This window comes from Mirounga angustirostris, unplaced genomic scaffold (genome assembly GCF_029215605.1).
Source record: "Mirounga angustirostris isolate CCGP_5_RB_7025 unplaced genomic scaffold, mMirAng1.0.hap1 SCAF_13, whole genome shotgun sequence".
In the NCBI taxonomy this organism is placed as follows: domain Eukaryota; kingdom Metazoa; phylum Chordata; class Mammalia; order Carnivora; family Phocidae; genus Mirounga; species Mirounga angustirostris.
The window spans coordinates 106196555-106215061 of NW_026991721.1; the positions used below are offsets into that span (position 1 = coordinate 106196555).

At 40.1% G+C, this 18507-nt stretch overlaps 1 protein-coding gene across 2 annotated transcripts in view; it reads right to left on the reverse strand.

Moving 5' to 3' along the window:
• GRIA4 (glutamate ionotropic receptor AMPA type subunit 4) overlaps positions 1-18507 on the reverse strand; it is a 366854-nt gene that overhangs the window by 37596 nt on the left and 310751 nt on the right. For both annotated transcript variants that reach the window (XM_064577521.1, XM_064577520.1), the window contains exons 10-13: positions 16761-16967; positions 10698-11068; positions 8516-8714; positions 2239-2486 (exon numbers count right to left, since the gene is read on the reverse strand). In XM_064577521.1, the coding sequence (XP_064433591.1) occupies positions 2239-2486; positions 8516-8714; positions 10698-11068; positions 16761-16967 (1025 nt within the window). The remainder of the gene's footprint in view (positions 1-2238; positions 2487-8515; positions 8715-10697; positions 11069-16760; positions 16968-18507) is intronic.

The following is an 18507-nucleotide window of genomic DNA, read 5'->3' on the forward strand; positions in this document are numbered from 1 at the left end:
CCGCGTGTAGCTGGGCTGGGGTGGGGAAGTGAGGAGGTGGGGGGCAAGGTGCACGCTGGTTAGCCTTCCCTGCTCTTCCAGTGTTCTCGAAGACCAGACAAAAGGACTGTGGTTTTGGCATGCAGGGGCCAGCTTGCTCAGGAAACTGTGGCATATATAAAACAAAGTGTATAAACAAACTCTCCATCCAGGAAGCTGGGTTTAACAATTGCCTCATTAACAAGATCCAGGGAAGGACAGGAAAAGAGGGGGAAGCCAATAGCGGATTATTATACAGTTCTAGACAGATGAAGCCCTTCAGCGTCTCCCCAAACAAGCCCCATAGTGTGGATTTGACAAAGTGGCACATTTAAGAGGGAACTCTTGCCATCAATGGGAGTCAGGCGCACCCGTATCTGAGGGCCAAATGCAGTCCCTGGAACTTGACTTTATCAGTAGACACAAGACAGAGGACAAGGCAGCTACATCCACAGAGAATTAATTAAGAGCAGAAGCGACATCCAGTGAATGTAATCAATAGTCTGAACACTGATCTACATATCAACCACCATTGCTTTCTCCCCTTCCCGTTCTTTTAAATTAGCTACATGAAGGTGCTCTCACAACTCCTACTTCAACAGAGATTTCTTTGCTCCTTGGCTTTGCCGAAATGACACATTTCTCCTACCGCATCCTACAAAATATACCCTCGAAGACCAAACACTCTGATGCCAGTCTGAGTTTCTGAATGGTTGGAACATTTTGGGGTAGAATTTTGTTACATGTAATTTATTGGTCTGGCTTTCTCCCTGGACATTTCTCTGGTTTCATATGGGAAGTACGTGCAAAGAAACATGACTTTCTGCCAAAGTCCACACCCAAGTCTGTCTTTACCGGCTCATTTTATCCTCTCTCCTTTTAAAATGGTCCCTTTTGGACACACCGTAAAACCCCTCACTAACTATTACAGTGTTGCTTTTGCAAACACTAAATACTGGTTTAACACAACTTTCCAGGGCTACTGTTTCTCGGATCCGTGTCATCCACACCCTCACCCCCCGCCCAACACACACATCCAAAGCACGCTGCAGTTCCCTTGTTCAAACCAATGAGAACGATCATATCATCTTTACGTTGCTTTCATTCCTACTGGGCAACAGGACAGGTCTCATTACTTTCACATTTCAAAGGCTTACCAGAGACATCATTTCTCAAGACCGGGTTCGTGGTTAGGTCCTTTAGCAAAGATTCTGATTTCTTCTTGAATCTGTGCTTTGTACGAATCCCTCCTAAGCAGCACTGAGACCAGGTTGATTTGTCAGTTGTCACTGCTGACTCCGGCTTTGCTCTAGCCCCAGCAATTCACCAGGAGCCTTTATTGCTTAAGGAAAATAGGATATTCTGCCTCCTGGGCATAAACATGTGAATTCCCTATGTCCAGGACCGAAGGGCAAAAAGGGCAGATTTTACCAGCATTTCCTTAAGAACGAAAGTCTCATCTTTAACACATGTGGATTATCCGAGGAATCCACATGTGTGATGCTGTGCTCATGAATCACATTTCAGGGGTCTGTATGTGAACAGTTCTGGAGCGTCATCGGGTCTAATTTTACAGATCTTACTTACACCACACTCCCTTTGCAACGGGTGTGAGTGTGACTGGAGTAAGCCCATAGAATCAGAGCCTGCTTCCCGCTGACCATGACCCCATCTGTGGACAGATGCAGCCACAAACTTGGCACTCTGATACCACCTCAGGTTAACCTAAAATATAAAGATGCCATAATCAATGAAACACTGAAATGGAGGGAAAAAAAGTGGTTTGTTAGGAAGAGGCTGATTTCTTCGTTACTCAGAAACTAGCGGGCAGGCAGAATTAAAAAAAAAAATCATGATAAAATGTGGAACCATTAGCTGACAAAATGAGAGCGCAGAATTGAGTGACTGAAGAAAGTTGACGAGACACAGAAGCGTCGCCACCCACGTTTTAGGCCCACTGGAGGCAGCTAGTGTTCAACCAGTTTGGTTTTTATATGGCCTTCAAAGATATACAGGTCAACTAGGATTAATTATTCCAAATTAAAAAAAAAACTACCTGACTGTTGATCAAAACGTATGAAATGGAGAAAAAGAAAAAAACAACAACAAAAAAACGAACATACCATGTTCACACACAAAACAAAATCACTGTGTCGGGGACATCAGGGAAGGTGGAATATTATAACAACACATGTTACATTGTTATACTATCCCACCCACCTTAATGAAGAACCCTTGGGTGTAGCTACTCCATAGCCTTTGGAATCCAGATTTCCTCCCACTTTCATTGTGTCACACGGCTTTCGCTGCTCGATGTACTCGTTCATAGTGGACTCCAGGAGGAAGGCGAATTTGCCTTTGGATTTTCGGACCCGAGCTACTCCCTCCGCTGTAGTCCTAGTGAACACGGACGGCTCTGCGGATCGCATGTAGGTCCACATCTTTTCGTACACCGCTATTTTTGATCTCTGGAGGAAATGCAAATAAAATTAAATACAGGAGAGAAGGGAACGACATGTTAATAGTGACCGAACCCAGATGAGGAGAAAGCCTCTTTAAGTACCTTTCCCTGGTCCTGCAACTCCAGTCAGCCTGGCTGACTTTTTCCCCTCCAGTTAGAAAACTGCCTTTTACAACAGGTGAAGGACATGACGGAAACGGCAGACATTTAGAAGTGACATCTGAACAAGTGGGTCCCTCTGGTCATACATGATTACCCTACTCAGCTGCCTAAAGAACAACGTATTACTACTATTATTTTTAAACGTAGGGTGCCATAGAGAGAGTGGGACATTTAAAATCATGTCTGCTATCACAATCATGGTAAACCCGGAAGGGGCCAGCTCTGCAAATCTGATGACTGATTGAGGAGTGCTGCTACATCGTTTTCATTTTTATATTTTCTCATGCCTCCCAGTTTTAATGTGAAGCGTTCTAAGATGTGGATGAAGAGCGGTCCTTATCAAGTCACGAAGGGAGGAGCTGATACAGTGGGGTTCACAAGCCAAACGTCCATAGCACAAGACGCAAAGTCTAGGTCCACCAAACAGTTGCAGACTTTTTCTAATAAAATCTCCAAATAGAACATCCCTTAAACTTTAAAGAGAAGTGATTCCTTCCCTGTAGGTACAGACTTCCAGGTATACAGTAAACGTCACGGAGATGAAAAGTGCCACCCAGGGAACAGGGTCAGGAAGGGCCTAACAACGCTGTGTGGGGACGGATATTGAGCACACTTATCATCAGGAGCCTGGATGATGCACGGAAGCGATGCATCACTATACACCTGGAACTAATATAACAACCCATATCAACAACACTTCAGTAATAAAAATAAAAAAATGTTTTTTAAGTAAAAAGTTAGAAAAACTGAAAAAGAAAGGCGATTCTTGTTTTCCTAGGATACGTTGTGGATAGTTAGTCTTTCTGGTACCTTGACTTCAGCCAAGAAATACATTTATTTCTGTCTATTTGGGCTCCATCTACTTTACTCCCATTACTTAATTTACCTAGAACCTTCTGCTGTTATCTGCATGCCTGTTAGATTTTTTCATCCATACAGACATTTTAAAGGTGAAAATACATCCAAATGAACTCAAATGTCCCCAAGGGATATGTTTAATGCGTCAGAAAAATCTGCATCCTGTTTGATGTTTGATAATACGAGGATACACAGACTTCTCTGGTGCAAGTGCATTTGCTCAGTAACAAGATGCTGGAATTTTGCATCTGGATCCAAATAAAAATTAATGGCGACTTCATTCAGACTTACGTCTAAGCACAAGGGCAAATCCTGAGTAGCGTGCATATTTGTTTTATATGGACCCTCCTTTGGTTACCAGAATGTAGAGTCCAATAAGAGACAGATCTTCAATAATCAACAAATATCCTGAATAGCAAACTTAGGAAGACATGTTTTGGGGTAAAATCAAAGGATTTGGGTTGACAAAGAAACTGTTAAAAGTTGTATTTAAAATTTTGGTTTCAGAAGATGGGAATTTAGTAATCAATATCCTATATAACAGTAAGAGATTTGCATACTTGGGCACTTATTAAAAAACAGATATTTTATGTTAATGTATATTCAAGTGCTGGTAAATTTCAAGATGGAAAACAGACATCCTGTATTCTCCTATGAGGTGTTTTCATGTTATTAACACTTAAAAAGTGTGTGTGTGTGTGTGATGACAGGTGACCTCTGGCCATAGAAATCCTCACATTAGAAAGCTGCATGCCAACTACTAAATGAAATTGCAAACGTTCTATGTGCTTCTAGGACAGAGGAGTGTCTGGATTCACAACCCTCAGCCGTGGGATCCACTAGGGAGGCCGTGCTGCCATCTTTAATAATAGAGTTCTCTTCCAGAGAATGAACTCTGCCATTTTACAACGAGTTCCAAACTCTGAAAATCATAAACTGTCTGGATCACTAGATACAGATGTCCTTAACATTTATTCTGATTATTACCATTTAGAGAAATGTTGGTAAATAACATCCTTTTGGCGTATAATCACTCTTTAAAATACAGTGATAACTTGACTTGAGAGTTTCATCTAAAAAGATACAGAGTTCCACATACATTGCACACCCCATCATGTATACTACATTGAAAACAGAAGAAATAAAACCTGGGTATTATTTTGTTCGAAAATTTTTTTTGAATTTTTTTAAGACTATGAGAGTCCGGTTAGTTACCTGGCAATTCTCCTGTTACTATTCAGCATCTTACATAAAGGAATCGGAACCACTAAACAAAACTAACACAGCAGGGTGGAAAAGAGTATTTTTAAGGGCTTGGTAATTAGGAAGACAATTTAACCATAGAACACAACAAAATATTAAAGCAAATGATTCCTTTTTAAAGGAATAAAGTATCTTTAGGCAACTGATATTTTTTAGAAGTCCATTTGCATAATGCTAATGTGAGGGAAATTACTGTTGCATTCGTTTAAATATATTGAATTACAAATACCAGAAGTGCAAAAGAAGTTAAATTAATTCTTTTAAAGTCCAGAAGAAAGAGGGATCCGTAGCATAGTTGGGCCACATTTAGCAAGCCTTATGTATAAAGGATATTGTAAAAATACAGCATCCCGGTGGAAAAGACAGGAGTGATAAAAGCAACTCCTTTGGGGGAAAAAAAAAACACATTGTTTGTCACTCTGTGAATGTTTAGAAATTCTGATTCTGATTTCAAGGTACATGGCAGAGATAAGGTCACATCCCCATGGGGAGGGGGGTGCTGGGGGCATTCAAGAAGAGAAGGACTGGAAATAATATCCCTGTGCCTTATTTGTGACCACAAGAGGTATGTGCTAAGAAGTGAGGGCAAGCAAACCTTTGTAAATTTGACGAGACATGCTAAAAGGGAATTTCTGCAGACCCAGCAAAGTCCTAAATACAGTGATAATGGGATTTTAAGTCCCTAACATCTTCAAATGTAATATCTTCTTAAAGATCAGGTTTGGGGAGTGAATATGCTCAAAGTAATAAGCCAAGATAATACAGAAGTCATTATTTTTTGAGATTTATTTAATTCCTTATTGTGAAGTTCAATGCATAGGAAACTTACTGATTTAAAGCACTATTTTACCACTGAAAATAATTCTTGGAGTTTTAAAAAATGTGCTGTCCTTTAAATTTCTCAAAAATTGCCTTTCCTGTTTTCCACGGAAAATATGGACAGATGTCACACATTATAGTTAATGTTAAAATTGTTGCCAGGTGAATTATTTCCCACTTCCAGCAGCTTAAGCAGCAAGGCTTCTGTTTGCAATATTTGGTAATCTTATAAGCCCTGAGATAGTAATCCACCTCATTTATGCTTTCGTGGTTTGACTGATGACTCCAGCAGCCACAGTATAAAATATGAACCGCAATGAAAATCAGTGTGTGTGTATCAGGTGTATAATGATGTCTAAACACCTAACCAGCACGGCTGCCCTTCAGTGACCGGTCCAGACTTTCCCTAAATGCCTCTACGTTTATGCTTAACAAGGTGCAGAGAACACAGAACATACCAAGTTGCATAATGGGGCAAAAACCAAGGCAACAGTTGAGTTCGGATGTAATCTCCCCCCATGGCCTAATTCTTTCTCCAGTCGATCTGTGACTGCAACATTTTTTGGAAGCACTGAGCATAGTTCGCTCCCTGAGGCAGTTTAGTGGAGCGGATTTTTGTATTGGTACTATACTCCTCCGAGAAAACATTTCTGACAAGTACAAAAATACCCTTCACATTCTGTTGCCTTCGCCCGTCAGACAGAATGGTTTATTTAAACCAGGTCATCATCTGTGGGAGAGGGGAACACAGCGTAGGAAACGGATTAGATTTTTATCAGAGAACACACATTTATGCATTCCTGAAAGGGTGCTGCCAGGGAAAATTATTTTCTTGTCCCATTAGGGTTCAGGCTGTTCTGCAACAATAAATACCTTATAAAAAAGTCTTTCCATTTTAAAGCTGCCGTTGGTGGGGAGGGGGAGAGGGAACAGGCCACGGTGACGGGCACGGCCTGTGTGGAAGGTTCTGTAAATCCAGCAAGCTGCTTCCCTTCGTCCTCTATTTCTTATCAATATGGTCTCTTATCTACCTCGCCAGTTTTTAGAATTTGCAACACTTTTAAAAAACTCTATAAAGATTAGAAATAAACATTTTTAGTGTGCTTGATGCCAAGGAGCTGTACAGTGAGTTGTTTCTGAAAATTTTTTTTTCAGGGAATCAACATGACATTTCTTTCTCCCTTTATCACTCAAGGCCAGAATGATGAACCTGCAAATATTTACCTTATTTACATGAAAATCAGTCATCATTTCTCGGTAAAATGCAAGCGATAGCACAAACTTGTATTCCATTTTGAAGCCTATGCATAATGGTTTCTAGGCAAAGTTACTGAATTTTATCTACCTAGTTCAGGGTGGAAGCAGTTACAGATTGATAGATTTCTGGCAAGGTATTGAAATTTTGCTAAAATATGTGAGAGCAGTATGCTTCCATCATGAAGCTTTAAAGACTGGGATGCACTCCGTAAGTTTTAAAAATTTGGTCAGTTAAGTTTATTTTTATCCAGAGAATGTTGTTAGTAAAATCTATTGTCTACTTACAGTTTTAGAAAAATCTGCAAATACTTTATAATTATCGTAAATGTTTCATTATATCTACTAACAATGCTCTCTAAATAGTTGACAAGGACACGGTTCACTGCCTGGTTTCTTTTGTAAACAATGCCCAATGATGGGTTTGACAAAGTTTTTGATTGGTTTGTTCTTAGTTCAGTATTATGTGAACACCTGTAGTATATAAGGATACCAGAGTCAGATCTTTTTTAAAAAGAGAAATCTCTCACTGAACTTCAAGTACACGAAAGTTAAGGCTGGCTTAAAGAGTAGGATGTTTTGTTGTTTTTAATTTCCAAGCTGAGTGGGAAAATGATAAGCATATACATTTAAAATGACAATGTAATCTCCCAAGTACTGTGTATGTAAGCATGCACTTACTTCAAAGGGCTGTCATTATTTTTACATGAAAGCTTAGAAAACAGGGAAATATTCTTGTCTCCTAAATTATTAAATACCTAGCCTGTAAGCAATTGAAATTAAATGTAAAATATCCTCATTATTACTTAGGTAAATGTTTGTGAAAATGTCACTCTGACTACCTTTTAATGTTTTGGTTCTGAAGTCACAAAATGAATCCTTATCTCTGACCAGACATTACCAAGTGCATATCTCTGGATTTAAGTAGAAGTAGAGTAAAAGAGTTTCACTGATCAAAAATTCATCCTCATAGTGGAACAAACAACTAAAAAAACAGAAACAAAAAAACCCCCAAGTACCTGCCATCTCGATGGCAAGCCAAAGGGGTCATCATATCCATATGTGAAATTATATCAGTTTGAACAATTTTATCTGTAAAAGCAGAGAAATCAGCACACACAATATCTTGTGAAGGTATCCAGAACCTAATAGTTCTGTTACCATTATCTTGTGAGAAAGCAAATCTATAGCTTTGAAATCCATTATTACAGAACAGATTACAGACTATACCTCATATAAGTAAATATAAGCTGCAACTAAGGTTTTGGGTTTCAAATGTGGCAAGTTAAACGTATTCTTAAGACAAAACCCAAAAAACCTTGCTTTCATTTTTATGCCCTTAACCTTAAAGCACATATAAATGATAATCTTCCAGATGCAGTATCATCATAGCATTATGAATGTTGGAATATTTTGGAAAATTACATTCTAAAGTTGTCTTAATTACCTTTTTGCTATTACTTTTCCTTGGGTCTCTCTTGCACTGTGAATAAATTAATTAGCTTTTGCAAACTAAAGTGATTATAAAAGCCAAGTAGAAGTATTAGCAATAAACATAGCATCACTATTATATATATTTGCAAAACCTACAAATAGCTAGGGCCCATAATATAACTGTTGGCAAACAGCCTGAATTTCAAAATTATGAACATTTCATGGTTAGTTTTTCCCTTAACTTACTCTGAAGAATTCTTTTGTTGACCCTGAGTCCAGGGTTCCGTAGGCAATCTCTGTTTGTTTGGCCAGATCTTCTGCACTTTCTATGGGGGAGACCATTCGCTCAACCGTCAGGAAAGCGGCGAGGTTAGCGGTATAAGATGATATAATGATGAGTGTAAAGAACCACCAAACACCTCCAACAATTCGACCTGAGAGGGATCTAAACATAGATAAGATAATGCACATTTTCCTTTCTCTAACCAACATAGAGAAAGAAAAGAAATATCGTAAATTCACTGTATGTTTAAAACCACGATGGCAATTACAGTTTAATTTTCTGTCAATCTACTGAAGAATGATTCTAGTCTTTCTGTATAATCTGAATGCCACTGAAAATATGGAAAACGCTTCCTTTTTATTGTTTATTCCCAGAAACATGGAACTTAATGCCTTTCCTTCAGGTAGAGAAAAGGAACACTTACTTAAATTCACTGATATCCCCCCCTTCACATTTTAGCGTCTCTGGGATTGGGGTGCAGCCTACAGGTGATGCGACAGAACCCAGTGGCCTGGTTTCACTGTCTTCATGGCACATGTAACAGCAGTGCGTGTTAACAACGCGTGAGGTCTTTGATTTCATACAGATGCCCTTCTGAGAGAACTTGCACCTGTCTTCACACAGAGCCCTGCCAGGGCGCGTGGGGTGCGTGGGGCACACAGAATGGGGCTGGACCAGATGAGGACTCAGACTGGTCTCAGAGCGACCACAGCTGGGGAGCGTTTTGTCTGCTTGATATTTCATTTCTGATCTGAGCGGAGGATGAGCTATCTCCAAATGCAGCTTTACATACCGCCATAAACACGTGCTCTCTGCCAGCATGAGACCAAAGCACGGGACTTGTCAACGCACAGCGTGACACTGTTAAAAATGGATGCTAAACCTCTAAAGAAAGAAGTTCTCTCCCCATCCTTTCCCTGGTATCAGGGATGTGTGGGTGATGTGGATGTGGAAGAAAAGTGAGGATGGAATGAATAAAAAAATCCAGGTCGTTTTCATAATTGATCTCACTCCCTGGGACCGTCAAACTTTAAAATTCCTGGGACAAATTATTTTTAAACATTTTTTTTAATGTAAGAAAAAAATTCATATTTTCCATGACATTTCTAACTTTCAAATTCTCCCTCTTAACCATTATTAAGTGGCACCTGTTGGTTTTAACTTAGCATTTGCTTAATCCTGGTTTTCGAAACCATTCCACGACTTGCTTGGCTTTCTTTTCATTTCATTAATTTAGAGTTACTGACTCAGATTTCTGTGCTTTTGGAATTTAAACACATTTATAGTTTTCCTAGGTCTTAAGGAACACAGAGTGCATTGTGCCTAAAATGTCTCTTTTGGAGAAAGCATACATTTCTTTAAAATCTGTATATTTGCGATGCTAACATAAGTCATATATTTAAGTTCATTCAGTTCATAGCTTCTCCTACTCACAGTTATTTTTCCTGCGGGTATTTTTCTTGCAACAGGAGATTGGCTGCACTTTTGGCAAACATAACTGAAAAATGTCTAGTGGTATCCAAAGGAAGTGAGCCATGACTCCACAGATATTGAAAAACATGTCTATTAAACTAATACGGTATTGATGTTGCTGAGTTGGCCCACAGCTTACTTAGTTCATGTTTTGTTACACAGGGCAATGTAATCTGGTACCTGCACTACCGACTCAGGTGTTAGGTAAGTCCATGCAGAAATCTCCCAGAAGGTACACGGGATGTAAATGGAGGTCAAAATTAATTTTTAAAAAACGAACAACAGCAACAGTAACAAAAACTTCCGATTTTGAAGAGGAGACAAAATGAAAACGAATTCTTAATCTGACAACTTAGATTTTCATTTCCATCTGTCGGACCACTGAAGGAGATATTAACACTACGTGATTTCTGAAAGTTCTGAGCGGTTGCATACGTTACTTTTCCGCTGGGAAAGTTTATCTTTGTGACGTGTCCACATTTGGTGCTAACTTGGAAAAACTGGCTACGAAGGTACTCAGATTAATCTGGGAATTGCATGTTTGTGTTTTTTTTCCCCCTTTGTTTCAAAGTAACGCTCTGCCTCTGGGAAAAGAACGTGTAGAGAGATGTTGTGCACGACACCGAGAATGACAGGGCAGTTGGTGAAGAAGCAGAGAGTTTTCCAACTAACCTGGGTGAAATGTCACATCCTTGCTGCATAAAGGCACCCAGGGAAAACCAGAGGCTGTTAAAGATGCCAAACTCATTGGGAGGCTGGTCGCTAGGTCCTTCCTTCCCATCCTCTGGCTCTTCTGTGTGCCACTCATACGGACTAAACCTGCTCACTAGGAATAAGACCACGCTGACACCGATGTAGGCGAAGACTATGCACATCCAAATCTCATAGGCCAGAGGGTCCAAGAAGGAAAACACTCCTGGTTTAGATTTCTGAGGCTTTTTGATCATGATAGATATGCCCAAACTCATGAAGGGCTTAGAGAAGTCGATGACCTCCTCCCGGACCAAAGTGATTGTCAGAGGGGCGATAGCAATCTCTGCCTTCTGTAAGAGAAAAGACACCGAAAACACACAGGTTAATGCATTTCGTGAAGCGACAGGCCCTGGACCGGTCCACTCGAACCTAACGAGTGATGCATTCACTCTACATTTCGAGGGGAAAGCCAACAATTGAGTAAGAACAGCTTTAAATGCAAAGGTGAACAGTAGACTGTTTTCCTAAGAGAACAGACCACGTACACGGCACGAAATATTTTTACTGGTACTAGCGACTGGAGGAGAGAAAAACTGGGAGAGCGGATGTGAGCAAAAATAACTTAGACTCAGATGACTGTATTAGTCTTTAAGGACGTGGGCCGGGCCAGAGGAGGGGTCTTAACGGCCTCCCCATATGGCTGGATTTTGGAATCTCTTGGCCGGAATTGCTGCTATGTTGCGGCCCTGTTTCATTTGGAACGGTGCCACTGACTCATTACCTGGCAGTCCCTTAATGTTATGAATGCAAATTTCAAACAGTCCTCTTTTACTCCTTTCCAGTTGTAAGAAAACCTATTCTACAGTCTGTGTTTGTAGGACGGAGGACACCCGCTGTTTGATGACATTTTCCAATCCAGCGCACACACAAAAATCTGGAAATTGGCGTTTATTTCTTCCTATTCACATACTTTGATTTTCTACTCTGAATTTCTAACGCAGCTTTTGGAAAACAGTGGATTCAATTCTCAGCTATCATGATCGAACGTAAGACACCAGCTTCCGTTTTTGTTCTGTGACTCTGAGCGATTTTTCCGAGCCCACTTTCCATGTCTCTCCAATGAGGACACTTTCCTGTTTGCCTCATTGCATTACTGTGATTCTCTCTTACAGAAAACTTAATAAAATCCCAGTGAGCATTTACTGAGGAATTACGTATCTGATGCTGAACTAAGTATTTTAAACGGCCTCTTGTTTAACACTATGATAATCCCGTTTATCACTGTTTTCTAGACAACAGAGCTGAGACTCAGGTGTACACATCACGGCCCTTCTGGGATCGGGGCTCGTGTGTCTTCCATCAATCCTGCCATCTCTAAAACTGAGTGAAATAAAGTGTCATGAAAACACTGTAAACTGTTACATGATTTGTAGGTGCAAAAAGGTTATGTGATTGTTTGTTTTGAAAGGAAAATATTTGGCATTAAAGTGGAATCTGAAACACGGCCAGGCATGTGTGCCCTCGCAGAGGGTGACACCCCCACACCCACCCTATGGACCCCCAGGTCGTGGCTCACGTGCCAGCCGGCCGCTTGAGCCCAGGGCGTGTGGTGGGCTGGCGGGGAGGGTACCCCGGCCATGATGCTGCCCACTGGGTGGCTGAGCGTTAACTCTAAGGGCCCTCAAGTGGGAATGAACTTGGCTTGCCTCCTAAACGCCCACACTTATGAAAGTCAGACTCACGGCTGGGAGGTTATTATTTTTGCCATTTTATTATTTGCATAATTTTCATTACACAAGTGACATATGAACTAACTATAGAAAAATTAGTGTGTAAAAACAGAATTCAAAAATTAAGGAAAGTTACCTCCACTCCCTTCACCTACTCTTGCTCTTTCTTCATATATGCCCTGCTAGACATGGTTTGAGGAATCAAATTTTTCTTATTTTAAAATGGGGTAATATGAAACACTACAGTTTGTAATTCCTCTACTCATGAAGGATACGATGAACTCCTTTTCATTTTATCATATATGTTAAAAATTAGTTAATGATTGCAAGTATTTTATCATGGGAAAATATAAAAAATTTGCTCAATCTACTTATTATTTTAGGAGATGTTGATACTGTTTCCAGGTTTACACAATTTCAAACTTTGATGATCTGAATGTTTTTGAAGACATGCCCTGGTACATCCCTTAATTATTTAAGATGAATTTCTAGAACTGGGATTACTGGTCTAAATGGGAAGAATCCTTGTAACGGCCACGATGCGTTTTGTGCAGCTTTTCTCCAGGAAGATCATGCAAATTTCCACCGTCAGCAGCACCATGTGAAAGCACCTCCCACTAGGAACCCGCTAGGAATGCTGGCCCGCCCGTGTGTATCATTATTCTCATTCATCTTTGCCAATCCACTCCATGGCAAGTTCGATCTCTTTGTATTGTTGAATTTATTTTTATAAAACATTTATTTTATAAAACAAATAGCCACTTTTCCTTTTTTTTTTTTTCAGTGTCACAACCTGTCATACTCTGCCCCTATTTTTTATATGGTGTATTCACCTTCTACTTACTAATTTGTAAGTGCTTTTAAATATATTCAAAAAATTAACTTTTGGGCGCCTGGGTGGCTCAGTTGGTTAAGCGACTGCCTTCGGCTCAGGTCATGATCCTGGAGTCCCAGGATCGAGTCCCGCATCGGGCTCCCTGCTCGGCAGGGAGTCTGCTTCTCCCTCTGACCTTCCCCCCTCTCGTGTGCTCTCTCTCTCATTCTTGCTCTCTCAAATAAATAAATAAAATCTTAAAAAAAAAAATTAACTTTTATTTTCTGTATATGTTGCAAAACTTCTCCCTGTTCAGTAATGGTTTTGTTTACATAATTTAGTTCACGGTACTTTGTTGCAATATATATGTATTCAGTTTTATTGTAGCCATATGGCTTTTTGGCGTTTTCAGCCTCCGGTTTCATGCTTAGAAAAATTCTTCTCATATCATATGATCATTCTCAATCATACATGTTTTATTCTTGTACCTATAATTCCTTTAAGCTTTACTGGGTATCGTACGTGATCATGTGCTACAAAGTGGTTAATTTTCCAAGTGGTTGTTCTGCTGTTGCAACAGGAATAAATGAGTAACGCATCCTGTCACTGATGCGAAATGCCACCTTCTGCATACTAAGCTGTTCGGTGTAGTGTCCTTAGGGAATGTTGTATGGACACGAGTTACCATTAAGAGATGAAAGCAACATGGAGAGAAATCAAGGAGCCTCTAACATAGGAAACAAGGCACGAGGGAAGGCAAACGCTGGGTCAGGGGGGTGACACGAAGGTCGACGAGGACACTTTTGAAATCTGGAGGCTGTGTTTTGAAAGAGGCTAGTGAACAGAAAAGATAAACCGGGGCTTTCTCTGTGAAGACCAGAGATGTTACATCCTGCGCCTCGTTCCACGACCTCTCAGCGATTCCCAAAATGCAGCATGTCAAGTGTGTCCCGCAAGAGCTGCCTAACAGTTGGATTCTTGAGGGCTGCAGCGAGGCTCCTGGACCCGCACGGTAACGCCTACCGCAGGGAATTCTGGTGCTGGCAGGCCCCGGAAGGTGGAGGAATACTCCCTTGGATTAAAATCCACGCACACTGGTACGCAGGGCCCAGCAGAAGGCGCACAGAACACGGCAGAGAGGACTTGGTGTGACGCATGGGCGGGAAGGACCTGAGCGGCGGGCGTCGCCCTGCGCTCTGGGGCCACCACCTGCTGGCATGCTGAGGCCACGCGTGAGTGTGTTCCGGAACACTTACTCCGAACAATGGCAGTAACAAAGTTTGCAAAGAATAACGTAGTAGTAATAGTAGTAGTAGTAGTAGTAATAATAACGGGTTCTAAGTGAATCATTTACTGTCTAATGGGCTTTGTTGGACAGGAGAGAATGGATGGAGCTTCCCCTCGGGCCCTGGACACTGGGCATTTGTTCTATGGATTAGCGGTAAGAAAGTAAAAAAATTAAGAAGTGCAGACTTTGCAGACACCAGGATGAAAAGCACCAAATCTGCAGAAAGGATAAGAAACACTGAAGAAGATTCCTTTCGGGAAAAAGTCAAGTGACAGAGATGAGAGAATTTAGCCCCTCGCAGATGAACTGAGGATTGAATAAGGTGAGTATTAATAAGCACTTGTTATCCTTTCTCTCTGAGAACTGCTGACCTTGGGACTCTGTTACTGTGACAAGTGTTATGGTTGCAGCTCTTGGTTGACGATGCTACTCTCTTAATATCACTTGTTTCTGTTACTTGAACAATGTGGCTGGAGCCCTTGCAAAGGGGTGAGGCTGGGCCGCCCAGTGGGTAGGGACTCTGGAGGAGAGATATGTAACAAACGTTGTAGAAATTTACTCAGGTTAGTTACACCATCCATGACTAACTGGTAATCCAAGTAGGATTTTTTTGAGATGCAATACCCGATAGTGTCCTCTGAAGGAAATGAATTACTGTAGTTCTAACAAGTTGAATAATGTTTACATTTAAAATCTACTAATAGTCGGGGCGCCTGGGTGGCTCAGTCGGTTAAGCGTCTGCCTTCGGCTCAGGTCATGATCCCAGGATCCTGGGATCAAGTCCCGCATTGGGGTCCCTGCTCAGCGGAGAGTCTGCTTCTCCCTCTCTGCCTGCCGCTCCCCCTGCTTGTGCTTGCTCTCTCTCTCTCTGTCAAATAAATAAATGAAATCTTTAAAAAAATCTACTTACTGTCTCAAAAATTAAAAGTATTACCCAAAGATTAAAATATTACCGAGGAACACATGGTTTAGGAATCCTTTTTCTTTGGAACTTAAAGCTTACTTTCAAACTGTTGATGAGCCCTGTGATAAAACACTTCTTGATTTTTTAAAACTGCAATTTTTTTTTCTTCAGTTAGGGCAACGGACTGGTCAGCAGTTCTTTTTACATGGATATAAAACTAAATGACTGCTCTTTAATGCCAAACAATTTCCTCTTCAGCTGAGGTTACAGCTACTGTATCAGACTTGTTGGAGAAAGTCTGTGGCTCTGGGGTCTGAAACGCAGGATACAGAACCAGGAAACTATCGAATTGTAGTTCAGGCTTGGAAAGGGAGACCCTCTCCAGACTTCAATTATGCTCTCGATCGTTCCATCTTTATTCTCTTCTAGGGAAGGAGGACTCTCATGTAATTATTTCAAAGGGGTCTTGTGAGGATGAATCAGAGTGTGCTTTGAAGGTGAAATCTGTGAAATATGAATTGGCTTACAGGAAATTTCAGAACACATTTCAAGTGTGTGTGACTTTCATTGGTTACTTGACGAATACAGCTCACTGTGAGCTCTAGGTCTGGTTTCTGGACTCTGGAAATATCAGGCATCACCAGCATTTGCTAACTGCTGGTTTCATTTTGATCCTTTGCAGTGACAGCTGATGAAACTGATCTTGTTCTCATTCAGGCAGGAATGTCTACATTGAATCTGCCCTTAGCTATAAACATGTATACTCAATATCTGGTAAAGGGAAGGGCTTGATGTGCATTCACATGAGGCCTGCTATGGAATACATTCTAGCTTTTGTGTTTGGCTACGTCTCAAAAAATGATGGCATTGCATAAAGTTTAAATTTACTGTGTTCAGCAGAATTGTAGGAGTCTCATATTATTGCTGAATATTTTATAGATGCTAAAGTAGTTTAGTGATTGCTTTACCAATTACGTAAAAGATATTTATCAGTAAGTATAAGCAACAGGGACATAAATAACTAGTTAAAATAAGGTCCAACTTTATGCTGTTGGAGGAAATCTGCTCCTTCAATTATCAAGGGACATTCATAATAGATTTGTAGAAATTGTAGAAATTAGCTTCTCTCATTATTTGGGAAGTACACCATGATGAACTAGAGAAACATCTGAACATCGTACATGCCTCTTTCAATGTAACTGCAAATTTATAAACAGTAACAGGTCTTGAGAAATTGATACGTGCCCAGGCGATAGAAAGTTTCAGGTTTATGTAAGTAAATTCTTCAATAAATTGATTTGCTTACCCCATAAACAAGTTCGCCTACCATCCCATTCCAGATTTTTGTGTCTGCATCCCTTGCTCCATACTTTCCATCAGGGACAATGGCAATTTTATACTTGATACCAATATGTTTTGCAATTTCAGATGCCAAATCTACACAGTATCCTTCATATTTGTCATTTCCTTCAAACATTTCGTGATTTTTCTTGTACATAACATATGGGGATTCCTATAATGAGAGAAGTAGAACTGTAAAGAAGAAATTATAAAACATTCAAAAGTCTTTATGTAACTTTTCAGCTGCAGAATGTGACAAGAATTTTTTATTTAATATTAGTATACACACTGATTTTTTGTGGCTAGAAATCAATAATAAAACAGATGAATATAGAAATATGCTAAGGAGTATATTCAGTTGCTTTATATTGGGTACGAAAAGTGAAACCTTTAAAACGGTTTTCTACCCAATGACGGTTACATACCTAGCCCCGTGACTGTGGCATGAAGAGTATACATTAGTAACTTTCTAGGGAAGTATAAACCTATCATCTTTGGCAATGAAATTAGTATTTCTAAAATAGCTCATGAAGTTAAAGACCACATAGTACTTATTCAAGGTCACAGGTCTCCATATTCTGCATCTTGTTTAGCCACGTTCAACTGCAATCTCCTTTAGGAAAGGAGCTAGATGATTTTCCTCTGCTCTCTAGCATTTCGCTGGATGCCCTTCTCAGAGCAGACACTAGCAAGTTCAGTGAAGAAATGAATTAATAATTAAAAACATCTTATATATTTATTTGCGTTAAATTGGCTTTCCTAAAACTATCCAATATTTTTGGCTTTAATGAGGGTTGTGGTCCATGAAGTTTTATTCTATTATAAAATGTCTCCAATGAAAGCTGATAATCCCCCCCAATTGTGACAATCACACACTTCAAGTGATATTCCCATTTAGTTTTTGAAGCAAGTAAGACAGAAAATAGGATGAAGAATTATTGTGAAAATCCTTATAAAATGAAAAGACTTACTGGTGGCTAATAATAACTAGACAGTTTCCAGTTAAACACACACACACACACACACACACACACACACCCCTAAACCATACCATTTAAAGGCCGTGAACTAAAGAGACACATTAGCAAACAAGCACCTGATTTTATAAATGGAGCCTAAAGCCACCAAAAGATAGGTCTGGTAAACATGCAAGAGAGACCTGCTGGTCACACCTCAGATTTGCAGACAAGAAGTGGCCACCTTTGGCCACAATGTCACTGAGATCATGGGTTTATATTTTATAACATTGTAACATAACATCCACCGAGTAATTTCCACACGAAATTCTTCCTCTCCCCCAGCACATGTGTACCTGGGGAAGTTGAACTTGCTCTTGAAAATCTGGATTAGACAGTATTCTACTTTGCATAACGAAGCACTGTACAGTACTTCTGATTTTAAGTACTTTGTAAATGTAGAAACTACTTTAAAAAACTTAATAAAAATGTAAATTACATGATATATAACTTTCTCATCGAGATGTCCTAAATAACTCTACTGTGGGCAACTGTCTAGGGTTGGTCCTTGAATAATCCTGCCTTAGGCTGACATAGTCAAGGGACCCAGAACTCTCTCATGTATTTGAAACTGATGCATATTTTAACACCGGACTTGGATAAAGAAAGCTTCTCCACCTATAAAGTTAAGGCAACTAACTATCTCTTCTTTAGATAGATGACAATTATTTAGTAGCTTACAGAAAACATTCTCCA